Source organism: Gallus gallus, chromosome Z, assembly GCF_016699485.2.
Source record: "Gallus gallus isolate bGalGal1 chromosome Z, bGalGal1.mat.broiler.GRCg7b, whole genome shotgun sequence".
Taxonomy (NCBI): Eukaryota; Metazoa; Chordata; class Aves; order Galliformes; family Phasianidae; genus Gallus; species Gallus gallus.
This window is the reverse complement of record NC_052572.1, coordinates 66,103,569-66,123,394: the sequence shown is the minus strand read 5'-3', so window position 1 is coordinate 66,123,394 and position 19,826 is coordinate 66,103,569. Positions and strand designations below refer to the sequence as shown.

Below are 19,826 nucleotides of genomic sequence, written 5' to 3'. Positions count from 1 at the left end.
ACAGGGACTGTGCATAGGCAGGGGTCAAGTAACCACAGAAGTACAACAGAAGGTAGTGAAAATCATTGTCAGCAGTACCTTTGAGTCATTACTAATGCTTTTCCTATATATACCCAGGTGAGATTAGATCATGGGCTGAAATTGTCATGATTTCACTGTTTACATCCAAAGTAAACAATTTAAGATTCCTCAACAATCTTGCAAGTCTTTCACTTCTGAAATTGCCACTGTGCTTTCTCTGTTAAAATAAGCATATTACTAGAAAGGAACTAAAAGAAAATGTCCTTCCTCTGATATATAAAGGATGACATTGTAGTGCAAAGGAACACCAGTTTGGCACAAGAAAAAAGAGAAAGCGATGTAATGGTGTAGACAAGACGCAGATAAGCTTACTTGTCACAAATGAACTGCTCATAAGCAATTCAGTGTGAGTGTGCTGTACTTAAAAACTCCAGAACTTTGTCTCTGTGAAGAACTCTCACTAAGATTAAGAATTTGCATTAGTTATGCACCTGGGAAATTCTAGCAATGGGAAGGACCTAAAAATATGTCCAAAGCCAGAGAGGACATTTGTGGCTGAGTAACCACATGCTTTCCATGTGCTCATAGCACACTCAAATCTCGAGTTATCATTTCTGCAATAAAAGTAGTAGTAAAACAACCTGCTCCAGCCATATCTAATTACTGAATAAATTTAAATGCTTTCACACCATCTTTCACTAGAAATTCTTACTTCAAACTTCATAAGCGTCAAGTTTATGTGGGTATAAAAATTGGATTTGACCATATTTTCCTGAGACATTTTTATCCTTTTATTAGTTTTAGGAGTTTGATAATGTGCTTTGCAACTTGCTTTCTCTAAATGATCTTTTAGTACAGAATGCAATTTAATTTGAGGAGAATTATAGCCTGTTTTTAACCAATACATAAGGGAAAAATTCACTGTCAAGATGGTGATGATTTAGCTAGACATTAGGTAAGTTTAATATGATAATACCCAGCCCAAGTGTGGGAGTATACAGTAAAATTTACAACTGGGTCTGGCCACTGGAATGAGCTGAAAGCACCATTCAATCCAATATAGGATTACACGTGTATACAATGCATTTATGTACTGCCTGTTTGAAGTTACCAACACACTTTTGTGCTCTCCTTATGTAGTAGGCATTCTCAGTGTTACTGCCATCCACATAACCCCGGGCATTTCCTACTTTCTGTGTTTTGCTTATAAACAGGCATCTGTAGCTACAACATAGGGATGAAACAATGCTGTCCTTGATATAATTGTACTTCTCTGTTTTACTGACTACACTGTCCTGCATCTTTTCATTTTCCCATTCTCCATCTATCTTATTAACGTGCTTTCTTTCACCTGCAACAGAAATGATGAGAAGTGTCAGGGAGATGCTCATTTTAAAATGTACCTGAAGTGCTGCAAAACAAAGAGAACTATCCTTATTTTGTTTATATTCAAAATGGTGTTAGTAGTAATACTGTTGGGTTCTAACTGGATGGATTACTATATGTAGTTGGCATACTCGAAGTCTTTGTCTGAAAAGCACAAAGTTCCACCACTTCCAGGGATTCAATGTATGCACATTAACAAACACAGTTCTTTCACATAAACTGAGGAAAGCTATATCATAGATTAAAAGTGAATTAATAACAATTTCTTGTAACCACCAAGGTAAGTTTAGCAGACTGGCTATCTGATGTTGAAGAGGAAAAATACAAGGACGTATACAGATTGGAAACATACAAGTCTCACAACTCAGCGTTCTGTTATGCCAAACACTGTGCCAGCCAAAGACTCATCAGTATGCAGAAAAACAGATCTCATGCTGTTCAACGAGAACATTTTAACCAAGCAGCGGGATAGCCCAGAAACACCCTGGAAAAACAGGGTCTAGAATTGTGCCCTCAGTACTGCACTGTGTGGCATACTGTGGAATCACACACAGGACCCAACTATTTCAACTAGCTTTCCTGTGAGAATAACATTCGCTCCTTCCCCGCAGAGCAGAGGGAAAGCTTTATACTCCAGCCTAACAGCGGACCTACAGGTATGCTGTATGTACCACAGGTATGCTGCTGACTCCAAGCAGTCCTCCTCCACCTTCACTGGCTTCTTTAGCTGCTTCTTCCATGGTGGTTTACTGTCCCTAAAACCACCTCGCTCCCTTTTCTGTGCAGACGAGCCTGCCTTCCCAGCGGTGAAAAATCTCCTCTTACCTCCCTCAGGAACAGTCAACTCCAACACAGAGAGAACTAAAAAATTTAAAAGAAAGGTTGTACAGATCACTTTTTCCTTGGTCATGGGTCCAGTCATTCTGTCAAGGGGGGGAGAAGTGATGTTTTTTGAGCACCGAGGACTGAAATGTGTTCATCAGGGTACAACTATAACTTGTTGGGTTGTTTGCTTGCTTATGTTGCTTTCGGGGTTGTTTTGTCTTTGAAAATGATATTTCCAGCTTGTGACGAGCTTGAATAATGGATCACTGACAAGAGAGAAAGTTTAATGTGCATGGGGACTGAGTTTCCACAGGCTACAGCTGCTCATTACTTTTCCTTAGTCTCCCCCTGTATTCTGCTGACTCTGTGCCTCAGCACACTACAGATAAAGAGAGAACAGACAATAAATGATCAAAAGGAAGTGTTGCTCAATTTACCTGCTCCTCTCAGAAGTCAGATTTTTCAAGGCACGGCAAGCCTGTACACTTCTTTTTTTCCAGCTGACAGAAGCAGGAATTGTTGCTGCTACCATCAAACTGCCAACAGCACACTCATAATCATTACTTTGGTGGATGTGAATGGACCTTCACTGTGCTATTTGATATATAAATCTGATTTACACAGTGTCCCTGTTGCCCAAGCCATCAGGTATATTTTCATTAATATTCCAGTCAACAACAAAACACACACAACTGAAACAGGCAACACTTCTTGGATTTACTGCACTTATCAAACATTACACAGAGGAAAAAATCAGGAAAAGAGTGATACACACTACACAGCTGACTTTGTGAAAAACAATAACTGTTTTGTATGTCTCATTAAAAGTCTACACCATGCTTTTCCCATAGTAAAATTAATAAAGGGATTCTGTCCAAGGAAAGAGGCAGCTTTCACTGAATGTTTGCAATTTACTAAACAGCCTAAAAGCTGTATTTCAGAATAACTTTGGTTCACCTAGACTTGATTGGACAGGTTTACTGCCTGAAACAACCCACAAGCTTTGCTATGGAGTACACAAGGACCTGTATTTCATAAGTGTTACATGTAGGTGTTTACAACACAGCAGCTATCATCAGGCTCAGCCTGTTCCTACTCCTATCGGAGAACTTAAGAAAAACTCAAGTGAAGATTTATCCACTTTTATGTTGTAAAAGTAAACTGAGTAGAGACCTGAAATCTGTGGCTCAATAACATCTAGCAAGAATCATAATAGTAGTGCCTACACACGATGCTCTGGAGGTCAGGAAGGAAAGCTTAAGATCCTGAATGTTTGGCCATTTTGTCTATCAGAAGCTATAGACTTCAAACAAACATGTAACTGCACCAGCTGAAGCCGAACCAAAAATAACTGTGATTCTGTGATTCTTAAGGAGTTTTATAGCATGTTCTGCAAAAATAATAAAAATAAAAAAGTAAAGAAATACCAGAAATTTGTACGTATTAACATTTCTCCATTCTCTTCCTAAAAAATAAAGTGTTTTAGACCCAACTCCTGCTCTTATTTTTCCACTTCTGTTGCTCTTGGGTGAAAAGTATGAAGAACAACTAGGCTTTAAATTCTCATATGGTATTAGTGCTTTTTTTCGTCCTGTCTTCCTTCTCCTCTTTCTTTTCCTTCTCTTCTATTTCAGAGTTCTATTATTTCTAGGGAAAAAACAGAAAAATTTGAAACAACATTTTTAGAAAAAATGTGAGAAAGATGAAGGCAACAAGAAGCAAAACATATTAATTGTCATTGCTTTAAATGGGAAACAAGAAGATAATGAAAAATAATACCAGCAAGAAAAAAGTTCATGTCATCAAACTGTCATAAACCTGAATGAAAAGCATTTTGGGTAGCAGTGAAACAAAATGTAAAGGCTGTGTTGAAAAGAAGTGGAGAGGAGTACGCAGCTACAAAATGCACTCAAGTTTCTGTGCAGGCTAACTGTGTGATTTGAGTTCTTGAATCTTTGGTTTTGCAGGTGAGAGAAAGATACTTAGCTCCATACCAGAAACCCATGCAAGTTTTGTCATAACATTCCTGGCCTAATCACCAGCTCTTTAACCAGGGTCTGTTAAAAAACACTCCAAAACACCCTCAAAAACGTGGTCTTGGACTAGATCTGGACACTTAAGACCTGGACCAATCATATCCTTTGTGCAGCTTCAGAGTAAATCTGGTCCTGACCACAGAATCTCCCAGTTAGTCCCACTGAACCTGAAATTAAAGAGATTTTTCATTTGTATTCTTTTCAGTCTGGAATTTTTGTTTCTCCTTGTGTGCTGCCAGTAAAAAAATGTAGCCAGGGAGAGGGCAATCCAGGATCTCTAGATGGGTGAAAAACAGCTTCTTTTGCCATGGAAGCAGAAATGAGGCCTCGGCTCTCATCTGAAACATACAAGTACTAAATACGGCTGGGACTACAGTATTTGCTACTTGGCTTCCTGGATAGATAGAAGCATCCTAAGGATATGTATCAGACCCTATGATCCTGATATTTTCTCAAGACCCTTAGATATTTGGAAGGTTCGTAGAGCCCCCAGAATGTATGTCTATCTTGCCAAAAAGCATTGCAACATCTCTGAAAATCTCCTAGAATGAGGTATCTTCCTGCCTCCATTTCCTCCAGTTATGGCACACCTCTGGGTGAGCTGACCTTTTCCTGATCAAACCCACTTGTCTATTTAATTAATTAACCTATTTAATATGACCCCACCACAGTTACCCTGATGAACACCACACAACTTTGACTTACGCAGCAGTTTGCTTGGACCTACTTCAGCATTCAAGCAGTATGAAACACAGAAAGACATTATCTCCTGAAGTGAGCGCCTTTCAGTGTTTACTGTTATCTGCAGCCATGACCTTGACCATTAAATTGTGACACTGTCTGCTTTTAGTACACACCTTTGATGTATACAATTACAATTTCACCTCAGCCATTCTGTGCTATATAGCACAACTACGGATTCCCTTCAACAAATACAGCCTACCCTCAGATTTAAAGGTTCTGCTTTGGTAATAGTCTATGTTGTGATTTTATAATTGCATAAATCTCAGCAGCCATCGACTCTGGATGATCTTTCTCACATCTCTCATGCGCTAGCATTCATACTAGCCATATTAAGGAACTCATCTTTTGCATGTTCTTCCTCCCTACTCATTTGAAGCGTGTTTGAAAAAGGATTACTTCCCTGGTAAGAATTTATAAATAACTTCCTCAAAGTCTGTGCTAGCTCCAAAGTGTAAAAAGGAGGTTGAGATTAATAAGTAAAAGAACTTCTTGCAGCAGACCTGAGCTACCTAATTGGAGTGACTGTGTAGACAACACCTTGATTACCCTAGCTTAACACGGCATAACTAAAGTGAAAGAGGACTATATATTTTTACCCTGTGTTCTCAAAGAGAGCCTCAGAACAGTCCACCATTTTAGCTGCAGCCCTTATCCTATTTGTCCACTGGTTTATACATGGATTGTTCAAAGTAGGGACAGTCTAAAAGGATAAATCAAATCTGAGAAAGACTATCAAAGACTTACAAAATGGTAAGTTTTTCAAGTGTTTCATTTCCCACAAGTATTAAATATCAACTAAGGTTTTCAGAGCTGCTTCATACTTATGGCTCCTAGACTGTGATTTTTCAAAAGCTATGCTAAGCAACCCCCAGACCAACCAAACAGTCTGCACCAAAGCAGCCATACATTTGCAGTGAATGGCCTTGGCTTTATACAACACTGCTTAGCAGCAACTACAAACACCGATGTGTTATCAACATTGTTTTTCTCCCAGAACCAAACCTTAGCATCGTACCAGACATACCAGACATTCTGAAGAAAACAATTTTGTCCCAGCTGACACAAAGACAGGGAGAAAACAACATAGAGACAAAATAGGCTGCTACAAACACTTGAAGCCGGCTTTGCCAATCTCAGCTATCTTGGTGTGGAGCTATGCTAGGTTTAACCAGCACCGTGTTTTTCACTGAGTTCTTAAGTGTAGATAGAGAAAGAGGAAAAACAGATGGCAGGCAACAGCTCCTAAGAAATGATATCTGACCAGCTACATTTCATGGCAGTTCAAAGTAATATACTTATCTACTTTTCCTCAGATAGAGCCTGCAAGGAAGTAATCACAAAGGTCTCATATTTTCAGTAGACATATACTTTACCAATTCACTTTCAAAAGGCAGATAAGTCACTGTCTGTCTTCTGACTTCCTACTGTTCGTGATTTGAGTTTTTTTTTACACAGAGGACAAAAAAAAAAAAAAAAAAAAAAAAGACAATTCCATTAACTATTCAGGAGTAAAGAAAACCATGCTGCAAAGCTGTAACGCTGTGATGAAGTCATTTATATGCAGAGGAAGAGCCAGTATGTGAAATGGTACTTCTACGTCTGCGTAAGTGTAGAGCACCTCTCAGAGTGTAGTTCCATTTGGATGTACGTACTGAAATAAGAGACCAGCTTTTGAAAAAAACTCAGGATATGAGACGTCAATTGAGTGGACCCTCTTTGACAGAAAGGTATCTATTCAGGTTCTGACAGAGATGAGGAAAAAACACTTCAAAATTTCTGTATCCGAGCTGGTCAGGCACTACATTTCTCTGCCTAAAATATCTAAACATCAGAAAATCCAAATATTTTAGACTCTAAAAGAGGTACTAACTAATCTTTTGGAAAGAGTTGGCATGCATCTGAATTGATTAAGAAATAGTTTCAAACTCCAAATAGAATCTAAAAATTATAGGAAGAACTTCCAGCACTTCCAATTTAAGGCAATAATACTTTCTTTTCAGAAAGTGTCTGTCTACTTGCTATTCCTATGATTGCCTGGACAAAGAACTTATTTACAAAACACTATTATCCTCTTTTTCTTTTTCCTTCAAAAAAGAGAGATGTCCCAGAAGATGCAGTCTAACAAGCATACAAACTTACATCATGGATATCTGCATCTACTTACATGCAAAAAGAGCATTCTTAGATAAGAACAGCAATCACCTGAACATATGGCAAAGCCACAGGCAAAACCCCATTCAAAAGCAATGGAGGTTGGTAGAAAATAGAGCAGTGCTCTGGGGAATTCTGCAACGTGGACAGCCTGTCAGTGGCAAAGACAGCCTGAACTCACAGGAGACGCAAAGGTGTCTAGTATACCAGTCATAACAATGAAGTTATAAGTAGCTTGCTAATGCAGGAGGCGGTTCTTGGCATGAGGGCACAGTGTAGCCCTAAACTTAAGCATATGTCAGCTGTCGATGGGCAGAGAAACAACGCAGACTGAAGGCACCACTGAAAGCTGAGCACCTCTCAACTCACCCTGCACCGTCCCATGAAATCCGTAAGGACCAAAGGATCCAGCACCCTGGACTGTCCTTTCTCACTTCAGCAGCCATTGGGTCAGCTGGCAGAATTCAGGCATTTGAAAACAGCAGTTATCACAGAAAAGTTTGCAGCAGTAAAACACCTGGAGAACAAAGAAATGCATAGGAAACAATAAATACCACTGCTTACGTTTCCTTTCTTTTCTTTTTTTTTTTTTTTTTTAAATTCTTCCAAATGTAAAACTTTTATGTTAGCATTTATGCAGCCGGTGTAGAAATCTGCTTTAGAGCCCAGATAAGTATTAAGGAATCTGTATAACCCCATCAACAGATAGGCTGTACTCAGAAATGACAGTTCAGTGGAGCAGATGTGAAAGGAGTCACAGAATTAGGAGCTCATTCTGACCCCTTGGGGTTCTGTGTCTGAGATTATGGACTCAGGAAAAAAAAAACTCTTGTCATTGCCTTACATATTTTCTTGGAAGGTGCATGTCCAATAAATAGAAAACAGATGCTGCTGAATATTTTACGACTTTTCTCACCCCTCAGCATCCACAAATGTTTTATAATTAATGGGACCGGGAAAAAAATACCTTTCTGTTCCTGTGTTTGGCTTTATATAATGCCCTGTTGTGAGAGGTAGATTGTGTTTTTGCAGTGGAAGTTTCCAGTATTTTCTGTATGTAGCGTAGGCTCTTCCTGTGCAACAGTTACTTATGTTATTGCTAGTAGAGGAAGCTGCTGAACAGAGTAAAATTAAGAATGGGGTGTTCTGACCTGGAAGGAGAATATGCAGGATGGGGAGAGCCTAGCACAGGACAGTACGCGGAGTGCCGAGCACAGGACAGAACGGATGTGCTAACTTTATTTAGCCCTCCCATCTCCAATATTTCACAGTACAAAGCACACCTAAAGACAGCAGATTGGTAACAGACTTAATATGGAGATGTATCGTAGCAACAGCATCGGGAAGACTGTGAGCCTGAGATGCTCAACCAATGGGCACCAGGAGAGGCTTTACCTGCGTCGGGTTTAGGGTATGTAACTGAATGAATGTCACTGACTGGTGCACAATATCTCCCTTGCCATTAGGGGGGCATGTGTCCATTACTGTAATGATGAATTTTGCTGCTATCTGTAAGATCTTTGCCTAACTAGAAATCTTCAACTCTGAGCATTCCTCACACTGTGACAGAGGAGTTTAACATGTACAGTTTCTTCCTTGAAGCAAGAAAACAAAAAACTCACAGATCTGACTGGAAGCTTGCTGAACAAAGAGGTGAATACAGAAGAATTAGAGCTTCATGTCAATCATAACATTATGATTTCACAGCACTGATACTTAAAAATGATAGCAAAATGACCAAGTGAACAGAATAAAAATGCTACTGGAAAAACCTCTGAACACTGCTAATAATGTTATATGGCTGAAAAATAACATTTCCTGTCTCCATTTATTTTGATTTTGTTCACTTACTTCTGTCTCTTTCTTCATAGTCTTCCCCTTGAGACTCCCTTTGACTTCATCAAATACACTGTCTTCCAGAAAAAGCACCCTACCAAAGAAAAGAATTAAATCTTGATTTTGTCAACATTCAGAGGCAGGTTGTCGTGAATGCAGGAAAAGTATTACTGCGAGTCCGACCCTCACTGTTTCTCCATTAGAGATCAAGTTATTCAAGAAACATTTTCTTTCCAGAAGATTCTTCTGAACAGCATTCTCAATATACTACTGAGTGAAGAACAAAATAAACACAGACAAATACACTTTCGTGTTTTACAATGAAAATATAAAGCTTCCTTCAGTTCCTCTTACCAAAATATTTAAGTGGGCAGGAAGTAGCTACTGAAAGTGCTGATCAGTCTCCTGCAAATGTCCTTCACAATGACAGTTAAAGGATTTATGGACGCCGATGCATTTCTTACAACCTGAGTTTTAGCCCATCCATTTCAGCAAGGTTGGATGAGCAGAAAACTTTACACTTAAGTAGATATCAAACTGCTGAGTGGCACAGAGATACAAGAGACGAGAAAAATTAAAAATACTTCCTTTTTTTTTTTTTCCCCTATAAATGTACTGACATGGACTCTACTAATGCCCATCTTAAACTCCGTCCTTCCTAAGGATGATAAGATCACAGAATCCATGTGGTTGGAAGGGGCCCTGGGATGTCTGTGGGGAAAGCTCCCACACAAAAGCAGGATCAGATTATAGGGTCAGACCAAGTTGCTCAGGCTTTTGTACGTGTGAGGGCTGAAGCTCTCCAATTACCATCATGGGCAAAACCAACTCAGCACAGGGAGTTACTAACAGTCTGGAGCAGGGAGAACTAAAAGCAAAAGGAAACCGCCTTCTCCTCACCCACCTTTTCCATTCCCTCCCAGCAGTGCAGGGCAACACGCGCTGCGGCCACTGTGTAACCCATCGTCTCTGCCACCCGTGGTCACTCGCTGCCCCTCCCCCACGTGGGTCCCTCCCACGGACGCCGTCCTTCCTGAACGGCTCCCGCGTGGTGGGCTTCCCACAGGCTGCAGCTCCCCAGGCGCTGCCCCGGCACGGCTCCGTACCACGGGGCCCACCCTTCAGGCGCTGCTCCAGCGCGGGCCCCACGGGCAGCAGCTCCCCCGGCCCTCCTGCGGCACCGCGGGCCGCTCTGGTCGGGCTGCAGCTCCGGCCCGGGGGTATCCGCGTGCTGTGCCGCCCCCAGGCCGCATCCGCTGCTGCACCGGGAGCTCCTCCGTGGCTGCACGGGGAGATCTGCTCCGTGCTGTGCCCACGGGCTGCAGGGGACAGCCTGCTCCACCACGGGCCTCTGTTGGGCTGCAGGGAGCTGCTGCTCTGCACATGGAGCTCCTCCTGCACTAACTCGGTGCCTGCGGGGCCACTTCTTTCCCATTGCTTTTCCCACATTTAACAACAGATTTTTTGCTGGGCTTATCTTTGTGCAGCAGTGGGTGCACTGGATGCAACGGGAACTGTCCATGTCTGGTGTGGGACAGATCCTTCAGCCCCTACCACTACCAAATCCTTGCCACATACACCCTGTGCACCTTGGCCTGGCAGATGTAGATCCCCCATGGCAGCTGCTAGTTGATTGTGTGTGCAGATATGGTGATGAGGCCACTAACTGCATGGAGGACTCCAGCTTGTTATCTAAATCCTAAAAAGAGTCATTTTGTCACATTACAGAAAACACATTGAGGGTCTCCATTATCTGCAGTGCATGGAGATTAATGAGGTGACAGCACACCTTGTCAAGCTTTCCACACCTTCCGAGATGCTGTCCTCTCCGGACTATAAATTGTTCCTGTTTACAGCTTAAATTTCACTTTCAATTCAGAAGTTACTTTCATGGAAGTTTAAAAATCCTGAAGACATATTAAAATAAACTTTGGTTGATCCACTCATTTTTCCGTTATCTCCAAAAGAAGAGTTGGTCTGGTTGAGAAAGCCAAGCTGTGAAGTAGCTGCAAAGCTGTTCTCTCTGCTTTGGATAGAACATAAACACAAACTCCAGTTTTGTACAAGAAAGTTCTTTTGCTTTTAGTGGTACCAGGAGCTTGGTAGCTCTGTTGGAGAAATATGAGGCCCAAGTCCTGCCATTTTCTTTTCTCTTGTCACAGCTACGTGTGAGGAGCACAGAAAAGAAACCCACTCTCTCTGGGACATCTCTGGCAGTGTCACAGTGAAGACATGGTCAGAAGATGGAAGAGATAGAAATGTCTGGTCACGGGCTGTAGCAGAAACAAGGTGATGAGAGAACATAATAGTTTATAGAAAACTAGAACCTCAGGGTACACAAGTCCATGGGACCTGATGAGATCCATGTCCGGGTTCCAAGGGAACTGGCAGATGAAGTTGCCGAGCCTGTCATGTTTGTATAAATGTAGCTTTAGCCTATCAGAATATATCTTGCTGAGAAATTACTGCCGTGGGCTTGAGGGTGGATGCGGAGGTAACATCTGGCTGTGATGTCATAAAAGATCAGCTCAGGCTGCAGTGTCTTCCTGGAAAAGTCTTCTGGTGCAACAAGATGCACATGGTGCACTCAGTGCTGCTGGACCAGCAAAACACAGGCAGAGGGTACAGGAACCTGTCTTCTTCAAGGACAGAGGAAATTTCTCCTGTCTTCCATTTATAAGTGCTGGTCACTTTTAAAAGTGTGCTTTGGAAGACTCCCTGTTGTTCCTAAACCTTGTGATCATGCCAAAGTGATCGGATTTTACTGCAAAGAGAAGCAGGCGAAGTGGTTATGTTGCACTGCTTCTTTGTTTGGGGTTCTCTCAGAATTAATGCTGGCATTTGCAGCCTTAAAAGTGGCTGTTATAGGTTTCTGTCTCTAGACTTAGCCCTTTTTTTTATTTATTTTCTCTCAGAAAGAGCACAAATCTTTTTGTCTCTTTCTTTTTTAGAACACGATTTCTGTAGCCCATTTTCAGAGGACAGCAGCTGTTAGCCCAAAGCTAGCACCAACAAGCTGCAGACAATGCCAGTGGATTTCTCTCCTGACTCTAGGTGCCCCATTTGCTTGGACAGATTTGGCAATGTTGCCTATCTAGATCATTGCTTACACAGGTTCTGTTTCAGCTGTGTTGAAGATGACGTACACAGAAAATGCCTCTTTTGCCAGCCCTGAAGGCAGCACCATCAGTTTTGACAAAAGCCCTTTTGACTTAGAGGCATATGTTCAGTATGCCAACTATGACTATCCTACACCAATATATGGTGAAAGAAGCCATTCTCACTCATCAGTTATTGCAGTCTTTCCAGATGAGGCAGATTCTCAAGGGCCAAAGCAGAGTTCATCTTTGTCTGGAGTATGTCATGTCCCCTGGGATGATGAAACTCCAGGGCCTGCATACTTCATTTTAGAAGAGATGGTGCAACTGTAGGTACTCTTCTGAAGTTATCAGAAAGCTCTGATGCGGACTCTGCATTGACAGGGACTTTGCATGCCTTGCAAAATGCTAGAGGGGTTGGGAGCACAAGTAGTGTTCTCCTCTGTCCTTCCAACTAGTGTCTGGGTCCTGGAAAGAAGGAGAAGAATACATCACATTAATTACTGGCTGAGTAATGATGGTGTCAGGATCAAGGTTTTGGGTATTATCCTGGGCATGCCTTTGAGAGACCTGGTATGTGGGCATCAGACAGAATGCAACTGAGCAGATGGGGCAGAAGTGTTCCGGGGAGTTAGTTGGCTGGATTGATTACCAGAGCATTAATCAAGATTCAATGGGGGAAGGGTATGGAGTTACTTCTGACAGAAGAGGGCCTGGGAATGCTGTCTTTTTAGTAAACTGTGGAGAAAAGCCTCTCAACTGTCTGATAGGATCTTGTGAGGACCTCTTAGAGAAGATAACATTGCCAATAGCCTGTCTTAAACCTTCTTGCTTCCCTCTAGAGATACCTGCAGCCTCTGTTTCCTTAAAGTGCCTGTATACCAATGTACACAGCATGGGAAGTAAACAGGAAGAACCAGAGATCTGTGTGGGGTTACAGGGCCATGGTCTCACTGAGATCACAGAGGTATGGTGGGACAGCTCACATGACTGGAATGCTGTTGTGGATGGCTATATCCTCACTAGGAAAGACTGTTTGGCAGGACAGTGGTAGAGTTGCTCTTTGTGTGAGAGCAACTAGAATGTATTGAGCTCCACCTGGGGGTGAATGATGCACAAGTGGAGCGCTTGTGGAGATGAGCTCTGTGGAGAAGAACCTGGGAGTCCTGGGGGGCAACATGGTGACCATGAGCCAACAGTGTGCCCTTGTGGCCAAGAAGGCCAATGGTATCCTGAGGTGCATTAGTGCACGGGCAGGCTGAGAGTGGTGATCCTCCCTCTCTACTCTGCCCTGGGGAGGCCGCATTTAGAATACTTTGTGCAGTTCTGGGCTCCCTGGTACAAAAAAGACAGGATTCTCCTAGAAGGAGTCCAGTGGAGAGCCACAAAGATGATAAAGGGCATGGAGCATCTCCGTCATGAGAAGAGGCTGAGTAACCTTGGTCTGTTCAGCCTCAAGAAAAGAAGACTGAGAGAGGATCTGATAAATGTTTGTAAATATCTAAATGGAGGTGGGAGGCAAATGGTTGAGGCCGGGTACTTGGTGGTGGTGTGTAGTGATACCATGAGGAGTAATGGCCTAAAACTTTTAGGTAGGAAATTCTGTATTAACGTGTGAAGAACTTCTTTACCGTAAGAGTGACACAGCACTGGAACAAGTTGCCCAGAGAGGTTGTGGAGTCTCCTCCTATGGAGATATTCAAAACATGCCTGGACACCTCTTGTGTAATCTATTGTAGGGTACCTGCTTTAGCAGGGGGGTTGGACTCAATGATGTCTGGATCTCTCTTCCAGCTTCTGTGGTTCTGTGATTCAGTGTGCTAGGGAGAGAGCCACACTGCATCCCCAGTTACAGGCCAGTGTTTACTCCAGTGACAGTGACTCTTCTTCACATTATTGTGTGATTGTTGGGTATGTTAAACCATTTTCTGAGAGGACCCCAGAACTGACTGTACTAACCTCAGACTCTGAAGAGTCCATCTCCACTCTGTCCATCCCCACTCGACAGCCCTGCTAAGTGACTTCTTTTTGTAGCAGCATAGGATTTGCTATCTTCCAAGGGATAAACACAGCCATTTTTCACTCTTTTTGGTTTCCTGCCACCTTTCCCATGGTTGAATATTTATTTAGTAATTCTATCTGGCAGACTGTAGCAGCAGAGAATATTTTCTGTTGTGCTCCTCATGCCACTTTAATACCATGTTGCTACTGCAGTGCTGAGCCAGATCTTGTACCATGCTTTCCAGCAGGAACTCAGGCCCTTCAGACCTTCCAGAAGTGTTAAAACAGCTATTATTTCTTTCACCCTAGGTGCCATATCCAAAAGCATTATGATTCCAGGCTGGATTAGAAAAACTCACAATCAATATTGTGTTTAACCCTGCAAGGCACACTGTTCTCAAAATTTCTTTTAGACTGAAACTATTTTTAACCATCACATCTGTTCTCAAACAAGAGTGCACATTTTTCATTTCTGTTTCCTCGTGGGTTTTATGCGAAATGGTCACACAAAGTACAAATGCCACACACAGTCATATTTGTCCTGTTGAAGAAGAGTGCTTGCCACTGTGTGGCCTGATTGTCAATCTGTAGCTCAGGTCAGCAGCAGGAACGTCAGCTGTTCTGCAAACCTCTGGGAAGAAGGTGGCCCTACCCAGGTATGTTCAAGGGACACCAGCTTTTCTAGAAGGGACGGAACAATTCAAAAATAAGGAGCATTTGAACTGTCCACTTAATGAAGCCATGTGTCATAGAAAATAATGGAAAGGAAGCTGTTCCATCCTGGGGAACATCTAGATACAAAAGGATGCAGCTGTCCCTAAATTAAGCTTTCCTTCACTCAGTGGTGAGCTGAGGGTAAGAGGTCTCTTGCACAGAAACTGGACCCAGCCCCAGGTCTCTGTAGCACCAGACTGTGAGGTAGGTGACAGTGAGTCCTCATGGCTGAGTCCCTCAGGGAGCCATGCAGAGGTGGAAGCAGGGCCTGTATTTCCATGAGATGGCTTGTGACTGGCTCCTTGGGTCTCTTGTGTTCCTGCTCTCAGACACAGTGGAGGAAGAAGACCTGTCATAGCACCCAGCCATAGTGGGGCAATCCTTAGGTCTCCCTCTGCCCCTTCTTCCCCCTGCCCTCCTCCCTTTGGTGTTGTCATGGCGGTATGAAGATGGCGTCAGTGGCTGTGGCCCCTCAGCAGCAGCCTCAGGTGGGCCATGGAGGGGCAGTCGCACCCAATCCAGGCTCAGGCTTGGGGTCAGAGTCAGGCAGTGGTGTGGCTGGGGCCAAGAGCGAAGTGAGTTATGTGGCACAGATGGGCCTGGCCGAGCACACTGCACCTGCAGCCAGCCCTGGGTGCTGCTGTGTGTGTATTGCTTGCAGGCCGTGCTGCCCCAAAAGCCCCCAGCCTGCCTGGAGTCCCACACCCACCCCCAGCTCAGCCCTGTGCTCTGCCATCACACCCACAATGCCAAGCAGGCCTGGGTGCACCTGGAGCAGTACATCCTGCGGTGTGAAGGGCTTGCATTCAAGGCAGCCAGCCTGCTGGGTGAGCTGTACTGCCAGGAGAACTCAGCAGGCAGGGCAAAGGCCATCTGGATGTCACAGCAGGTGCCATATTGACACTGCAGGCTGCTGTTCCAGCTTGCACAGCTCCATACTCTTGAGGAAGATTTGGCATCTGCATGTGCCCTGCTAGGAGTTGGAGTAGAATATGCTCAGGTGGTGGGATCAGAGCACACAAGAGCATTGCTCCTCCTACGTGAGGGAATGCTCCTTATAATGGAACACAAGTTACAGGATGCAGGATGCCTACCTTCTGCATACCCTGTGTTGGCCAGATAGATAGTTGAAAACTGGAAAAGAAGCCCTGTAGAGAAAGGGTTGTTACGCACATTCATCTTAGTTCTGCAGGTCACACATTACCGAGATGCTGGGCAGATGAGAAGTGTGTAACTGTTTCTGAAACAGCTTCAGCAGTGCATTCAGATCTTACACACGCTGCATAATGATGAAATTCTGCTTAGCAGCCCTGCTGATTTCTTTCACTGGTTGCCCAAGAAACACCTGTGTGTGCTTGTCTGCATGGTGACAGTGCATTCCATGCAAGCAGGCACTTGGAGAAAGCTCAGAAGTACGCAGACAAAGCCGGCATGCAGCTAGAGAAACTAAACATGTTATTCTACCTTGACATCCTTCCAAGTTATGGTACTATATATCAGCTTGACGCAGGACACAAAGCCACAGCTTTGCAGGAGATTTCACAAGTCCGTCAGCTCTGCCAGCAGTTGCCCTGATTGCTTTCTAATCATGCTGCCCAGCTGCACGCTCTTTTAGGGCGGTACAGCTTTTCTATTAATTGCATGGACAATGCAGAAGCACAGTTTACTACAGCACTGAGGACACACCAAGAACCGTTACATTCATTGTGACAAACTTAACATGTACATCAGCAAAAGCAACCAGCATCAAGAGCTTTCCATCCTACTGGAATGGGTAAATCCAGACCATAATTTTCATGTTAACTCTTGCTGTCTTCGAACAGCAGATTTCTACATCTAAGGCATGTTTTCCTTCATTCAAAGAGGATACAGTGAGCCAGAGCTATCTGTGCAAGACACTGAACATGTCAAATGCAGACGACTGGAATAGATTAACAGTATGTTCTGTCTTAGTCCTGAGTCATATATTCTGTGTGTAAGGGAATCACAGGGAAAGTAATAGAATGGTGGTGCCAGCCATGCAGCTCGAAAGCAACATACCAGATACATCTGTGCAGCTGTGGTCTTCAAATCTGTTAAAAGACCTGAACAAAGTCTGTGGGAATGTGATGGATGCAGATGAGGCAGCAAAGATGCATGAAAACTTCTCACAACAGCTCCTCCAGGAGCCCATTGAAGCGTGCAGTCTTCAGAACACAGTTTAATCATGTGGACAGACGGACTACCTGCTGTTCTGTTCCAGGCACTGAATGCACCAGCACCAGCCAGGCCAGTCTCCTGTGAAACAACATAACCACTAGGAAAGCGCGCTTAAAAAGAAACAAACAAAAAAGCCAAAAAGGAGACAATTTCTTTGCAAAACCTTTTATTCAAAGAAAAGGCAGCAAATTCATCTTCTACTGAGGAGCTTGTAGGTAACTGATTGCATAGAGACAACACAATGAAAAGCAACTTCATTGACTTGCAAAGTGAGAAGGGCATTTTAAGCTGCTTTTATATAGCTTGTGAATCCACAGCTACGGTGTACATACCTACTGGTATCCTCTTACTGTTAAGTAAGGTTCAGTCCAAAAAATACTTGTTCCTTAAATTTTGAGTTGCATTTTAAAATTTTGGAATACCAGTTGTATTCTAAATCCTTCAAAGCTCCCTGAATTAGGGTGCATGCCAGTTACAGCGTTTTCAGTGCCCTTCCACTACTGGCAACAACGGTATTGAATTTTGATTGACTGTAGGGTGCCCTGAAGTTATAAATTTAGTTTCTGAGTTAGTGCACTTTCTTTCTCATTGTGTGCAAGTCACTGGCAGCTCTGCTCATGGCTTTGTAGTGAATGGAACACTGAGGTTGGTGAAACCCAAACTCTCATGAGTGGTTGTTTGGTGCACTGTGTTCCTCAGTGTGACCCAAGGACTAGCAGAGCAAACTTGTACTATCACCTGAAAAGAAGATTCCAGAACGTGTGTTTGTGAGCCTGTGACAGTATGTGCAACCACTTTGTCCCCTTTTTTTGTTCTTTGTCCTTGAATTGCTGACTGCCAGTCTCTCACAGGTAAGGCAGAACCTAAGGGTCTCTTCTCCATCTCTGCTACTTCAGAGTGATTTTTACCGAAGGAGAAAATTTCTTCTCTACCTGCCTTGGCCAAGCACCCGGGAAACAGCTTTTTGCATCCTACAGCCTCACAAAGGCAAGGCAGCATGTGTGCCTTAGTGATTTTTACAAAGCATTTAAGTGAGAGCTAGGTGGTTAAAAACCAGATCCGGTATAAGTAAGGCTTGTATTCAGCAAAAATACAAACTTCTGTGTTAGCATTCCTGATATAAAAGGGGATGGAGAAAAGACTCTGCTAGACAAGTTCCTCTTGCGGGTCTTCATGTGATTGCTTTTTTGGAGAGAGGAGAATTTTTGACAGGAAATATCTGACCCCTCAAACATTTAGAATTTACTGCGGAAGGAATAGTATGAAACCTGCCTCTAAATATTGTTCTTTTTGAGAATCTTGTCCCCTCTCTAGCAACAGCTTACACAGATGCTTGCATTTTATAATTCAAACCCCTCAGTTCTAACCACTGAATGATATAAAAGGGAGAAGTTATTGTCCAAGTACCACAATGAGATTTCATGCTTGCTCTTTGGGATGTGCAGTAGAGATTCAAATCCTGTTCTCATGCAATTACTTTCACAGAAGCCTTGCATATCTTAGACCTTGTTAAATCTCCAACAGGGAAAACGTGGCCTAAATACTGGTGTAGGAAGAGAGTATAATTGGGGTTGCAAGAGAAAGTTAAATGCCATTTTGAAGTCTCATTTATTCTTAAAACAAGGAAAGCTGTGAGGTCTGTTAGCCTAAGGACTATTTGGATATGCCAGATACAGGGAGAATCCATGCAGATGAAAACTGTTGTCATTTGTTAAGGTGTTTGTTGAGATGGAGCATTCTGTATCAGTCAGCCAGCTCAAGTGCCACTCCTGTGCCCTCAAAGGCTGAGGAAGGACCACAACAGAACAAATTAGAGCTCCTTAAAAAGCCAGAGAAATTCCCTTAGTCATGAGAGTGCTACATCCAGAGATTCAAGCAGATCACAGTCACGTCACAAAGACCATGGCAAAAGGTCAAGGAACAGAGACAGTGATCATTATTATAAAAGAGACAGTCACCAAAACAGATACCAGCGGGATTATCCTTTTTACAGTCAAAGACAGTCAGAGATGGCTCCTGCAGGAGGACTCGATTTAAAGTGCACTGTTCAAGGAATTATGCTAGTCCAGTATTCAATCAATTACGGAGAGGACATCTGGACAGCCAGACAGGACGGCATGAGAGACGTGACCACCGTTACAAATGATGCAGATTAAGGAATTGATCAAGCGCCGTCAACGACCCCTTCTGAAAAACAGAACCACACATCCTATTGCTGTGCATAGCCAGTGGAGCCTGTTTCCCATGTACCCTCCTCCCACCTGATACTGGGAGACATCATCCTTGTGGCAGCTCCTCCCAAGATGAGTGCTTTAAGCATCTCTCCAGCTTAGGACCCTGGATGTCCTGCTGTATGTATGTACACAGCATAGGGCCAGGCAGCGTTGCTGAACAAGGGTGATGTGGTCGCAAGGGGTCATTAAATCAACAAAATGAAGGAAGCTTCAGCGGGGTCACCTCCAGCATTTACATTTAGGCAAGGAAGTTTCTAAACAACACCATTACAGAGAAATCTACTGAATGCTTTGTGATAACCCAACATGTAGTGCCTCTCTAAACAGCTCCTCTACTAATGCACACAGTATGGGGAATAAACATGACAAAAGAGATTTTTATGTGAACAAGCAGTTGCAAGTAGAGTTCTGCCTGGAGGTGGCTGGGGAGTCAACAGACTCTGGGTAAGGATTAAAGAGATGATAGGTAAGGGTGAGGTTGCAGCTGCTCTCTTATATAGGTCACACAAAGAGGAGGCAGATGAGGCTCTGTACAGATAGACGCAGCCTTACATTTGCAGGCCCTGGTCATCATGGGACCT

At 43.2% G+C, this 19,826-nt stretch overlaps 1 protein-coding gene and 1 pseudogene across 1 annotated transcript; one reads left to right on the top strand and one right to left on the bottom strand.

The window, feature by feature from the left end:
- Positions 1–2,935: 2,935 nt before the first annotated feature.
- Positions 2,936–10,448, bottom strand: LOC101752072. Its single transcript, XM_040655884.1, has 4 exons — positions 9,904–10,448; positions 9,015–9,093; positions 7,533–7,680; positions 2,936–3,879 (listed from the first exon to the last, which is right to left on the bottom strand). The coding sequence occupies exons 1-3, from the start codon at positions 10,446–10,448 to the stop codon at positions 7,594–7,596; spliced, it is 711 nt and encodes a 236-aa protein (XP_040511818.1). The 3' UTR covers positions 2,936–3,879; positions 7,533–7,593.
- A 4,807-nt stretch (positions 10,449–15,255) lies between these two features.
- Positions 15,256–19,590, top strand: LOC100859672 (annotated as a pseudogene).
- Positions 19,591–19,826: the final 236 nt, after the last annotated feature.